At 40.4% G+C, this 13793-nt stretch overlaps 1 protein-coding gene across 6 annotated transcripts in view; it reads left to right on the forward strand.

Annotated features, from left to right (window-relative positions):
- Positions 1–1034: 1034 nt before the first annotated feature.
- Positions 1035–13793, forward strand: part of MME (membrane metalloendopeptidase) — a 91425-nt gene continuing 78666 nt past the window's right edge. The window contains exons 1-3 of one of the 6 annotated variants that reach the window (XM_007471995.1): positions 1035–1144; positions 6110–6279; positions 7012–7047. In XM_007471995.1, coding sequence (XP_007472057.1) covers positions 6120–6279; positions 7012–7047 — 196 coding nt within the window. In that variant the 5' untranslated portion in view covers positions 1035–1144; positions 6110–6119. Of the gene's footprint in view, positions 1145–1333; positions 1414–1541; positions 1898–6109; positions 6280–7011; positions 7048–13793 lie in introns of those variants that run through there. The other 5 variants (XM_007471994.1, XM_007471996.1, XM_007471992.1 and 2 more) reach the window with 5 other exon arrangements.

A 13793-nucleotide genomic window follows, 5' to 3' on the forward strand; every position in this document is an offset into this window, starting at 1 on the left:
GTGTGTGTGTGTGTGTGTGTGTGTGTGTGTGTGTGTGTGTGTGTGTGTGTGTATATGTGTTTGCAAATATGTAAGAAAAGGGGATCAATGTTAAAGCTACTTATATACTTGGCATTGATTCATTGAACCAAAAATCATGGAAGCAAAAAAAAATAATTAGAAGAGGTTTAGTTCTGAGTTTATAGCTGCTAAAAACAGCTTTTATAAAGGAATCGCCTTTTTGCAAAAAGTATTTTCTTGTTTTTTATGCCCTTGAAAAGGAATCACATACCTTACATGAAAATGGTGTGCTGCTTGACTGCATTAAAATGACAGGGGTCCAGCAGACACATTATAGCTAATTTTAGTAGGTAGAGCAGACACACTTGAGCTTATTTTTCTCTGACTTTCTCACTCCCCATTCCAGCCCCTCGGGTACGCACGTTACACCATTCCCTAGAGTTAGAGTCAGAAGATGGGACTGGAGAGTTTCAGTACAGAATGTAGCTCTGGACATCACCAAGAAAAAGAAAGGAAGGGAAGAAAGAGAAGAGAGGGTAAGCAAAAGGGAGGGGGAAAAGGAACAGAAGGAGAGAAGGAAAAAAGGAGGAAGGGAGCGCAAGAAAAGAATGAAAGAAAAAAACAGAAAGCAAGGAGAGAAAAAAAATAAAGAAAAACTGAGAAAGGAAGGAAGCTTCGCTGAAGGGAGGAAAAGGAGCGAGGAAGAGGGGAAGGAAGAGTGTGAGAAATGTTTTTGTCTCAGGTCCATTAGAGAGAGAAATAGAACCCTTATCAGCGCTACGGAATCTCGAAGAGGCAGTGTTATTTTCTTGAAAGCCCCGAAGCTAAGTAATTCCAAGAATGTTTGGCAAAGCCCTTTGGGGAAGGGTGAGGTGGGGGACGGGCGTTGGGGGGGGCTTTCTCACCCCCCCACCCCCGGCCTCCTCACAGGATGTGACAGGATTTGGGAGACCTAGAGGAAACCTTCAGGTCACCCAGGGAACTGCTCCCCTCGCTGGTCCTGCAGTGGCGAGGCGGGGTGGGGGTGGGGGGGTGAGAGCGCCGAGACGCGCGGGGCGCGGAGATGTGCAAGTGGCGAAGCTGGACCCAGCGCAGGCGGGAGAAGCCGCCCGACTCCCGGCGCGGGATCTGCTGAGAGACCACGGTGAGTCTCTCCGGGTACGGGTCCGAGGGATGCCCGGGTTCCCCGTCGCCCCCGGGCCCGGGCCGAGGCGGGCCCGGAACCTCCCCGGAGTCCGGCCTGGGCTCGGCGCCGCCGCCCGCCGCCAGGAGCCCGCGCTGCTCGGGACGCGCCTGGGCGGACGCACCGACCGACCAGCGCTCTGCGGCGCTCCCCGCCGCCCGCAGACCCAGTGCGCTCATTGGTCGGGATGTGTCTGCTCAGCAGCCTCCAACTTCTCCCGAATCCCACGGGTGAGTCCCGAGAAAGCGAGCTGGCACCTGGGAGCTGGGGGGAGATGGGTCCAAAGGGCGCGAGATCTCCCCCGGGGGCGGTGGGAGCCGTTGGGACGGGAGCCGGAGGGGAGCGGCGGCCGCGCGGAGCGGCTGCCTGGAAGGCGCACGGAGCAGGGTCCGCGGCTCAGGTCCGGCGAGATCAGAGCGCCCGGGACCCCGCGGCCGTGGGCGAGGGAGGCGTGCCCGGGGAAGAAGCTGCAACTGAGACTTGAAGAGTGAGGGACTGGGGTTAGAGAGGGTGACCTGGACGAGGGCTCTGCAAGTGATGTCAGGTCGACTCTTCAGGTTCATTTCCATAGCTTCCTGCAGCCTGTGCCTCGGAGAGTTACGTCCGGTTACTGAGATCAGCGCTACGAAATTGCAGCCTGGCTGATTTGGGGGCTGGGAATTTGCCATTCCGCTGTAAAGACACTGTTTGTTTTTGTTTGTTTTTTAAAGTAAGGTTTGTTTTCATTTTGGTTTCTGTCAGATTTTCTTCTCATTTGTAACTCACTTGCCTATTTTTACTTTCCCTAGCCTGAAGATCTTTTCATCATCCTGCCTCTTCATCTTGCTTTAAACCTTAGTTTCCTCTTACATAATTTATGCTGATAGAGTGCTTAAATCTCGAGGGTTGGTTGGTGGGAGTGGTGGTGGGAGTTCTTTTGCAGACGAAAGTTTCCTTAATCTGTCTTAACCTATTTGTATTATTTGAAAAAAAGAGTAATTGCAACTGAAGTGTTCTCTTTATTTATTTATTTTTCAATAAATTTATTTATTTTTGTCCGAGTTGGGTCTTCTTTGCTGCGCGCAGGCTTTCTCTTGTGGAGCACAGGCTCGCGGGCTCAGTAGTTGTGGCTTGCGGGCTCTAGAGCGCAGGCTCAGTAGTTGTACAGGACTGGCTCAGTTGCTTCGCGGGCATGTGGAATCTTCCCAGACCAGGGCTTGAAACCCTGTCCCCTGCATTGGCAGGTGGATTTTTAACCACTGCACCACCAGGGAAGTCCCAAACTGTTCTCTTCAGCCGCTTGGTCAAGTTTACTCCTCCCCCATATACGATGCAAATGGTAATTTTATTAAACTGAAAAGAAGTACCTCGATTTGCAGTGTCAGCATTTGGAAGCTACTAGTCTGCAAACCGGCTATGAAGACATCTAGCTGGCATTATTGCTGGGTTCCAGCACTTAAAAAAAACTGTCCGACAGTTTCTTGGACTCCATGCTGTGTCTTTTGTTGTATAGCAACACTGCACATGGGAGTAATATGTTTGTGGCTTTGCGTTCAGAACTCCGTATATCAGATCCAGGAAACACCTACAAGTTTCCCTTGTCCGGGGAAACAAGGAGGTGATTCCTCTACCATATGTGCCTCCTCAAATCTGCAGCTATCGTCTAAGTGTGGAACCTGTTTCTCTCTGTATTTTTTGAATTGAAGTATAGTTGATTTACAATATTGTGTTAGTTTCAGGTGTACAGCAAAGTGATTCAGTATTTTTGTAGATTATACTCCATTATAGGTGGAACCTGTTTCTCTTGCTTCCTGTGCCTCAGTTTCCATAATACAAACTAATGGCATAGTGTAACCTCAGAGACTTGCAGAAATGTTAATGTACTAATGTGTTGTGAAGATGAACATTGCTTTGGTTTATACTTTTCAACAAACCAGTTATCCTCTGGATTCTTTGATTTGACGATGTGATAAAGTAATGTGTACACTCAACTGGTATAAAAATTGCTGCTGTATATTGCTTTGAAACTCAGTGTCTATTTAGGCAAAATAATCTTTTATTCTTTTGGAGATGTTGTCAAGCCGAAGTTTGCAGTATTCTTGTTAGGGTAGATGTCCTGATCCTCTATCCTCTCTTGCGGAAGTGTCTACTTTTTGGCTTGAACTTTCCAACATATCTCCAACTGAGGTGGAATACTTTAAGGATGTAGGTATGTTTGGGCATATCCTGCTTTATAGGGGACTACAAGTATCGACTTTATAATTTTTGTATTCTTTTTTATAATTGCCTCCTTTTCCCCCTCTCTGAAATGGGGCTGGGTGTGGTTGCATTGGACATCCAAGTATCTGAGGGATGGTGATATGTTTTTTCCTGAGGTTCAAGATTCTGACCCCTATTTTCTTAAAAGAAAATAGCGAATCAATTGGAATTACTGGAAATGAATGACAAAGTTAATTAGGAGGTTAAACTTGCCTCATTTCTGCTTTGGTCAGTGCTGTTGAAAGTGCTTCTTAGGAGCAAAAGACTGAAAATTTGCAGGACGTTTATAGGAGGGGCAGATGGAGAGTTTGCAAGTGATTCAAAGATGATATTATTTTGATTCAGCTATAAGGACTAAACAGCTTCAGTCACTGCTTTCATTTCTCCCTGTAACAATTTCTGCTGTCTAAGGTGCGGAAACATTAAGAGCCCAGCTGCCTCAGAACCCCAATCTCAAGGGTAAGAAGTAGACGCCAGGGAAAAGTAACCCAGAAGGGAGAAAGATATACCTGCTTACTAGTTTTCCTGCATGGTGAAAACCTGGTGGCGCCAATGAGCAGCTTCATTTTAACCCATGGCTGCCCTGGTTCCTGGCCCTAGATTTTACTAGAGAAACGAATTGTTCTTTCTAAGGAAGAACTAAAAAGAGAAGTGGGTCATATTATAATATATCAGGAGAACGTTTCTCTAGATTGTTTTCTGAAATATTATCAGAGCAGGGGGAGAAATACTCAGGAAATGGAAATACTCAAGCAAATGTGATTAATATTCAGATGTTCTTGAAGTCAGTCTTGAATTCATCTGGGAGAAGCGGGAAAATTATTCTTTATTGTTTACCTCTCTGTATGGTGTCCAAGCGTTAAGTGTGTTTCCATCTTTTCTTTCCCCACCCACCTCCCCTATTAAAAAATCCAAGAGCTACTATCAATGCAATCCCATATCATAACCCAAGAAAGAGGCTGTGAGACTAAGCCAACATGAGTCATATAACCATTAAGACATTTTAACATTCAGGTACACTACATTCCACTTTTATTGAGCAGACATGGTTTTCATGGTCTAATAAAATATTTTTATTTGATAGTCTGTCCTTGGTTATAGCCTCATGTAATCCCAGGGACAGCATGCTTAAGACTTTGTATCCAGAACTTTAAAGTCCAGTTGTGGCTCACTTATTAATAACTCACTGGGGAAATTAAATTCCTAGTCATCTGCTGATAACTGATGGCCTGATCACCCAGGCCATACTTCAAATGTAGAATCCGTTTCTACTTTATCCTGTGCCTCAGTTTCCACAAAACACACTCTCAGAAAATTATGTGTATTCAACAAAGATTTCTAACTATGAGAGCATCTCTGAGCAGTCACTTCATCTAGGGACTAAATTATATGCTTAATTTGCATCAGGCTATACACAGCTAATCTGTTAGTTTACAATGCTCTTTTCTACAGTCAGGCAGAAAAATTGAACTTGTGTGTTCTAAGCTTTGGTGAATAACTGATAAAGAGTCACTAGGCCTCTAAAAGAAACATAATGAAATCAATATTTAGGCTAATATCGCCTTAATTTTACCCCCTAGACTTCTGCAATAAGGTTTAAAGTAGCTATCATTGTATGATGATGCAATTTTCTTTCAAAATGTGTTCTTTGAAATGTGTTCATTGTAAATGTGTTCATTGTAAATGTGTTCTTACTTGTGTAGCTTTGGGCAAGTTACCTGGCTTTTCTGTGCCCCACTATCCTAAGGTATAGAACTGGAATATTCAAATCCGCCTTACAAAGATTCAGTGAATTAGTACATGCAAAGCACCAAGAACTGTGAGTGACACATGGGAAGTACTCAATAAATATCAGCTATTATTAGCAGAAGTACTAATATTATTAATTTAAAAACAAGTTAAGTATCTTAATTGTTATCCTGACCTGCAAGGTTGAATTTTTTTAATCATATTTTCTTCTTCTTCAGTTGCACAAAGAAACAGTACTTACGGTTAGTATCTTTCATCCCAGATTGTAAACCATGACTTTTGGTCCAGTGAGTGACCATTTTCAACATGTTGTCTAACCAGTTAATAGATACCCATATTAGCAGTTGTTGTAATTTTGAACTGTAAAATAAAAGATGTTTTTAAGATGAAAAAAAAAAACTACTACAAATGTTTGTTCCTTTTTGTTTTTATCTGTATTCATATTTAAAATTATTGCTTAGTCAAAACCTCGAAGTATTAGTCATTGATTTCTAAGCTTATAAAGGAAGCCAGTGGAGCAAGCTATAAAATTCACCTTTGATGTTGTACAAAGTTCAGAAGGGTGAGTTTAAAACTTTCCTTAATGATGGTACAGAAGTTATTTGCTTATGAACTGCTGAAGGAATCCTCCGTGAGTATTTAACTGAGTCTCCTTGTCTGATTTTGCTTGGATCTTCAGTGATATGTCAAAAAAATCCAAAAGATTGTGACCAGGATCTGTCTAACTTATGTGACTATATACTCTTTGCTTTCAGAATCAAAATTTTGACTTTCAGCAAAAAATTTTTATTTCTAATTTAAAATGAGTTAACCTTTTACTTTATTCAGCCACATTAAGCATTTAGAAAATTATATATAGATCTCTTCTTTTTATCTATTGATTAATTTATTATGATTAGTTTGAAAAAAATTTTTTAATGTGTTTTTTTTTTTTTTCAGACTTTAGGTAATGGGCAGATCAGAAAGTCAGATGGATATAACTGATATCAACACTCCAAAGCCAAAGAAGAAACAGCGATGGACCCCACTGGAGATCAGTCTCTCCGTCCTTGTCCTGCTGCTTGCCGTCATTGCAGTGACAATGATAGCTCTCTATGCAACATATGATGGTGAGTTACTCACACACCTGTGCCCACAAACATGCAGAAGACAGTGAAACCTTCATCTTAGGTTTTTCCCATCTATTAAACAGTGTGTTAAGGAAAGAGACACTTAAAGATGGTGATATAAAGATTCATTTATAAAATGTAACATCAGTATGCCAAAGCACCTAACTTTGACTAAAGTACAATGTCTTTTATGCTTGAGGTAAGTTATTAATTGCCAAGTATGTTTCGTGCATTCGTATGTATTTTAATGAAGATTCTAATGTATAATTTTACTTGATGAAAGTATTCACAATTTTATGGCCAACTTCAATTAGTCAACTTTTGTTGTGTCATTGAAGTTCGAAACGGCTTTACAAGAATTTAAGAGGTCTAATTTGAGCCTTAGAAGTTTTTCACAATAAGGATTAGAAAAGATTGCTTCATTAATGGGAAAAAAAATGATTACCAGACTAAAACAACTGATGTTTCAACTTAATGGACCTAGGGCTTAGTGGTCAGGGATGATATAAGAAATACATTTTTTTCCTTCATTTAAAAAATTTTAAATTTAGGATTTGCTTATTTTATTCCTCTATATTTCCTTCTAACTACTGTCAATGATATATAATACTTAGGTTTTAGTTCTTGCTTTAAGGAATTGATTATTTAATTGGCCGTTTATAAAAGAACAAAAGGTAGGGAGAAAGAATATGTGTATTGCAAATATTTATGCATATATCCTCCTTTTTCTAGATGGTATTTGCAAGTCATCAGACTGCATAAAATCAGGTAAGAAGATAGTTTTTAAATTTAATAGTTTTACAATTTATAACATTTAAAAATCAAATGCTAATAGATCTCTATATTTGCTTTGTATATATTTTTATTTGTTATAGGTCATTAATTAATAGTCAAAGAACATCAAAATATACTTAAGTAGTAGATTTGTTAATTTATTCATTCCAAAAAAGAATTCACTCTTTTCAACCCCAGAGTATATGGTAGGGTAGAGATGGAGAACTATATCTGTAGCTTTATGGAGCTTGCCATGTAATTGGAGAAAAAAAATCAGCACTTGAAATGGCACGCATCATATCATTAAGTGCTAAATTTCTCAATGCAGATCATTAGAGGGGTAAGAATGAAAAAGGGAGTGACATATAGTCCTGTAAAGCAAGGTGGAGAAGTTAGATTTGGGAGGGGTCTTGAAGCAGGGCTAGGATTTGGAAGTGGAGGTACAGAAGAGGGAATTCCAAACTAGAAGAAAGAACATGAATAAATCGTGTAGAGAAGCAGTGAAAATGTAGGCATGATAGATAAGGACATGTTATGGAGAGCTTTGAAAATTCATGTTTAGCCTTGATTTTGTAGTAAAAGAGAAAAGGATATCTTCCTGAACAGATCACTCGTTAAGGCAAAAGTTGGAAGATGATTCTGAGAATGCTAGGCTGGGTGGATTGAGTGAAAAGCTAGGGAGGGAGGGCAGGTAGGGGCTGCTTCTGTAATCCAGGTGTGAGCTTAGGAGGGCTGCTTGCGGTGGGATGAAAGATCTATGAGACAATGTGAGGAACAATTGGATGGCTTAATAGCACTGACTTGCTAAATGAAGGATATGAATACTTTGAAAATGACACCAACTTTGAAACGTCAAGGGACTCAGGAGACTGTGGCAGCTCATACTGAAATAGCAAAGTTACGAGGTAAGTTTGTTTTAGGGAGGTTGTGATTAATGTGGATTTAGACCTATTGCGTCTAAGTCAGGGGTAACATCCAAGTGGAGACAGACAGCAAGAAAGTAGAGATCGAGTGAATTTAGGATATGTCAGCCAAGGGGTGATAGCTGAAGCCTTGGGAATATTTGAGTTCCTAAAATAGAAGAAGTGTAAGAGCTGAACTTAAGAGGACGTCAAGAATTAGAGTAGAAGGAAAAGAAAAGTCAGAGAAGGGAACAGAGAAGTGTATGGAGCTATCAAAGTCACATCAGTTAGAATGTGGTGAAAAAAAGAACATTTTGACAAGGAGAAGAAAGGTGGTAGCTGGCATAGCACCTTAGATATGAACACAGTGTTTTTGCCCTTTGACAAGAGATTCTAAACTTCCTTTCTGATGTCTACATTTCTTCCAAGAAATAATCTGTCCCAAATGATTTTTAACCATTTTCTGTTGGATTGTCTTATCTGGGTTTTTGTTATTCACTGACCTTTGCAAAATAGTAATGGGAAAATATTGTGGGATTCTAGGTTATAGTCTAATGTCCTTAGTATGTATGTGCTCTTTGTTTTTCTGTATTGCTTTTTGCCTCCCCCCCCCCCCCCCCCCCCCCCCGCAGCCGCTGGTGAATTCTGTACCAGCTTTAGTTTGTCCCACTCTCTCTCCATCATCAAAGTGTGGCTGAGCTCATGCCGCTTCCCACACAGCCCAGCAGTGACGGCGCTGTGATCTTTCATGCGTGTTGTTCTTGTGTCACCAAACACTCTTGGGCAGAGTCAAGTCTAATAACCATAAATCCTGGACAGAACTTGGATGGGGCTCATATCAGCTCAGGGGCTGCCAGAGGCACTTCTGACAGTTACTTCCAGGGCAGAGGTTTTTCCTGTTTCTCTTTCTTGTGTCTGGTTCGGTTCCATACACCCCCCCCCCCCACCGCATCTCAAGTGCACTGACCACATGTACACTCTGGGACATGATGTGGGTAGCTTGAGGGAGACCTGATTGGGATACTAGCCATTTGCTCCTCAGTGTAATAACATGAACTTTCCCATCCAAGGGCCTTCCTAGAAACAAAAGAAGTTTCTTTATTTCTCAGGGAAATGGCTGCACAGGTGCCTTGGCTGGGAGATGTCCAGGGTCTCTGTGCCAGAGTTGGTATGTGCCCAAGTTGTCAAAGTTACCATTTGCTTCTGCCTAAATCCTATCTCTCCTTTCTCTCTACCAGCTGCCCTATTATATGCTCATGCTATTCTGTTTTGAGTAACTCCCACTTATGTGTTGCCCTCTAATTATCTCTAAGTTTCTCAGTCCTCAGTATACTTGATGCATCTATTAAGTCTCGTAATCTGTAGGTTCTCTCAGATTTTTCTCCCTCTCACTCTTTTTTCTTGGATTTTATTTTTGAAGAAACTAGATCCTTTGACTAGGTAGGCATATCTTTGTAAAATCCTACAGGTGATTGTACCCCAGAGATCTGAGCAGGTTCCTTTAGTGGTACCCACCTAAGGAGCAATATGACATTTGGAATCTGGAATCTTACATGTGACTTAATGTTTAGAGGTATGGCTTTGGCTTTTCTTTATACTGGTTGGCAAGGCTTAACTCATTAAAATGTATTTAAACTGTATCCTTTAATTGTAGTTTAGAAATCATACCAAATGTAAAAAGCACCTCACAGAATTATATCTTGGCAGAGAAATGTATACAATAGAAATAGCTTCAGTGGTAAACAAGGTTGCTGAATAGTTGTGTGTTTTTCTTCATTCTGCTCTTTTGGTTCACAAGCTGCTAGAATACTTTCATATTCGTAGTTACTCTTCCTCCCTGGGGGGAAAATGATGAAACTTACTCTTATGGATAAAGTTTTCATGCCCTACACATACACACACACACACACACACACACACACACACACACACAGAGTCCTCTACTGGTTAGAAAATATTTTCTGCCACAGAAAACATAACTATTGCTTTTAGAAGTTGCTTCAGATTAAGAAAACTCTAGGGGAAATCTTGGACAGAAAAAAAAAGGGAGAGAGTGAAAGAGTGGAGTGGATGGAAAGAAAAGAAAGACAGAATAAAAGATGTTGAAAAAAATATAAAGTCTCCTACCAGCAATTCTATAGATTACTTTAAAAGATTGGGAGAATTCAAACCTGAGCACAGAAATTGTTGAGAATTGGAAAAGTTAGGTATTGATACCCAAGGCGCTTATTTCAAGTGAAAGTTCGTTTTAGCTGAAATCTTTCTCCTCATGGAAGGGAAAGTCATGGCAAGTGTACTTCTGTCTTTGATCCTTTGAAGTCAAGAGATGGAGGTCAAACCACACCAAGGCAAAAATAAAATACTGCAGAAAGCTGTGGATCATCTTGAAATTTGTTTGGTGTTGGGTCCTTTAAATCTGAGCCTCTATAAATTTAAATATTTGTAATATACATAAAATGCTGTTTACAAGACATACTTTAAATTAACTTGCCTGTATAAGAAATGCATCCCTCTGAAAGATTACACCAGACCTAAAATGAAACAAACACTTCTTAACAAATAACAAGTTAAGGCAGTGTTCAAAACCCTACTATTAAAGTATGAGTAATACTATTCATCTCTTATTTACTATATAAAATTGTTAAAAACATGGAATTATAGAGCTTGGATATGATTTCTCAAACGTCTCTGTGTAAATCTAAATCCTGAAACTGCCTTCCCTTGCATTGCAACCTTACTAAGATTTCAAGGAATCATATACTTTAAATCAGCATTTCTCAGCTTCATCACTGTTGACATTTGGGGCTGGATAATTCTTTGTTATGGGGAAGGGGGCTGTTCTGTGCATGGTAGGGTGTTTAACAGCATCCTTGGCCTCTATCCACTAGGTGACTATCAGCACCTTCTCCCAGCTGTGACAACCAAAACGTATCTCCAGACATTGCCAAATCTCTCCTTGGGGCAGCAGTATCATCTCCACTCGGGTACCACTGGCTTAAATAATCTCAAGAGATCATCTGATGCTTTTCCCCTTGTGGTAGACAGAATAATGCCTCCCTAAAGATGTCCACTTCCTATCTCTGGATCTTATGAATATGTTACCTTATAAGGCCAAAGCTTCTTTGCAAAGGTGATTATTAAGTTAAGGATATTGGGGAGATTATCCTGAATTATCTGGATGGTCTTATGTGATCACAAGGTTCTTATAAGGGGAAGGGAACAGGAGGGTCAGAATCAGAGAGAAAAATGTAACAACAGAAGCAGGGGAAGCCAAGTTTGGAGTAATATAGCCATGATCCAGGGAATGTGTGCAGTCTCTAGAAGCTGGAAAGGGAAGGGGATGGTTCTTCCCTAGAGCCTCCAGAAGGAATGCAGCCCTGTTGACCCCTAGAGCCATAAGATAATAAATTTGTGTTGTTTTAAGTCACTGCGTTTGTGGCAATGTGTTGTAGCAGCAATAGGGAACTAATAATACACCCTTCCATAGTTCTTTTATTTGGGGGCTGTCTTTGAAGAGTTAAAACACACACACAGTGCTTCTTGCTAAACTAGTGTTTTATTACTAAATTGAGGTATGTAATATAATAAAGTAAAAATAGAAGATAAAATAGAATAATAATAGCTAACACTTACTGAATGTTTATGTGTCTGACACTATTGTAAGCAGTTTACATTTGATCCTCATAATGACCTTGTGAGGTAGGTACCATTATACATTCCTTTTACAGATGAACAAACTTGAGCTAGGATTGCACTCCAGGCAGCCTAACTTCAGAACCTGTGTTCATGACCCCTTTTCCCTGTTGCCTCAAAGGAGACCAGGAGTCTATCGAACTTTTAATACTCTATGCCTGTACGTACAGTATTTGAGAGCAGATTGCCTCTGCTTATGCTAGAACTTGGAACTAAAGGACATAAGATGACTCTCAGAGAGTTGAAGTAATTAAATACAGACTAAGAAGGAGGAGAATGAATATCTCTTTGACCAAGAAACAAGCTACTTTACTGAGAACAGCGGATCAGCTTCATCAGTGATTTTAGTACATGAAACACAACATGGAATTAAGGAGTTTAAAGAAGCAAACATTAGCAGTGTAGTCCTAAACTCTCCAGGGGATAGAGAAACCAAGTTAAGATACATGAGCAATACAGTTCTCAAGAGAGAGAAAGACCATCTGTACAGTTGTGCAGGTTGTACACTGCACAATTGTGGCAGCCCTGAGGGACAGGTTTGTGGAGCATCAGGACCTGGATGAACCCCCTCATAACTATCCATTTCCTTTACTTTAATTCTCTACTCATCAAGCAAACTTTGGATGAGTATTTAGATATTAATACAAGGAAAGGAGGCATTCTGTTCACTTGAAAAATATGTTAAGCTTGGTGAGATTATGTATTCATATTCTGATTTATAATCACTTTTGTGTGGCTTGAGCTATAACCCTTGAAGTAAATGAACCTTCCAAATATCTGATCTTTTCTTCAAGGACCAGATCCTGGTAGTGCCCTAAGTGAAATATCTTGTTACCAGCTGGCGTTTTCATGGCAGCAACAAGGAATCTCTGCATTGCTGTGGGCCATGGTCCCTCCTTTCTTGCCTGTTAACACCCCAGAAGCCTCCACGAAGAAAAAATGACACGACTAGATGAGTACAGGAAAGACCACAGACAGACTCTTGAAGGCTGCCAGGCATGTAACAGCCTTTCAGAGTGGGAGATGAGGCTATTTCATTATGTAATTTAGCTTGAAAAAATCCTTCAGGCAATAAGAATGCAGCCGGCATCTTAGTGGAAAGGCTGCTGAAGCACACCTTTGTTAATTTAAATGTGGCATGTGGCAATTTGCTTTGGGCGGCTTCCGTGACACCATTCTCCTGACAATTGTGTAGCAATACTTGCTTCAAAAATTCTCCAGTCAAAATTAGCATCTGTCAATCACATCCTTTCCAAGAAAGGGAGTTAGTGATGTGATAAATACACACACATGTAACTTTTTTTGTTGTTGTTAAACTTCTGGGTAGATTTTAAGCAGTAGTGCACCATCTTCTTTTAGTGCAAGGTCAAGGTATTGAAAACATAGATAAGTTGGACTAAGTGGTTAAAGGGAAAGAAAATTAGCAATGCCTGATAAGCTTATTTGGAATCTTAAGGTTTATTTTACAGCTGCGAACATTACCTGTGCGTAAAGGAGTGGATATAAATGCTAGCTTACGGTGGGTGGGGTGAGGACCCCAGCTTTATGTTAAACATTGTAGAGTGAGAAATATGGGAAGACCCCTCTGCAGTTGAAGGGTCTTGCTTTGTCCTGCTCACCAAAATCCATGGTGTAGCAAGGTGCTTCCCAATAAGCCTCTGATATAATATGAGCTCCAGTTAATAATATTGATAGATTTTTAAAGGGAAATTGAAAAATAAAGAGTTAAAAAGACTGTAAGGGGAAAGTTACACAAGCCCTTGAATCTTGAAAAATTTTGTTCTCTGAGATCATTCAGAAAAGGAAATTCTGGGGTGGGGGGGTGGTTGCTTTGATCTGATTTCTGACTGACTGAAAACTGGAATAAATTATCTTTGTTCAAAACACCCTCACCCCATACCCACTAGAAGGGCTATAATAAAAAAGATAGACAATACCAAGTGTTGGTGAGGATGTGGAGATTAGAACTATCATACATCGCTGGTGGGAATGTAAAATATTTCAGTACATCCCAATGCGATATATAAAAACCATTTTGGAAAACATTTGGCAGTTTATGTGGAAAATTAAACATACACTTTCCATACAACCCAACAATTTCACTCCTAGGTATTTACCTAAGAAAAATGAAAATACATGTCCTCA

This window comes from Lipotes vexillifer, unplaced genomic scaffold, assembly GCF_000442215.2.
Source record: "Lipotes vexillifer unplaced genomic scaffold, Lipotes_vexillifer_v1.1 scaffold46, whole genome shotgun sequence".
Classification (NCBI taxonomy): domain Eukaryota; kingdom Metazoa; phylum Chordata; class Mammalia; order Artiodactyla; family Lipotidae; genus Lipotes; species Lipotes vexillifer.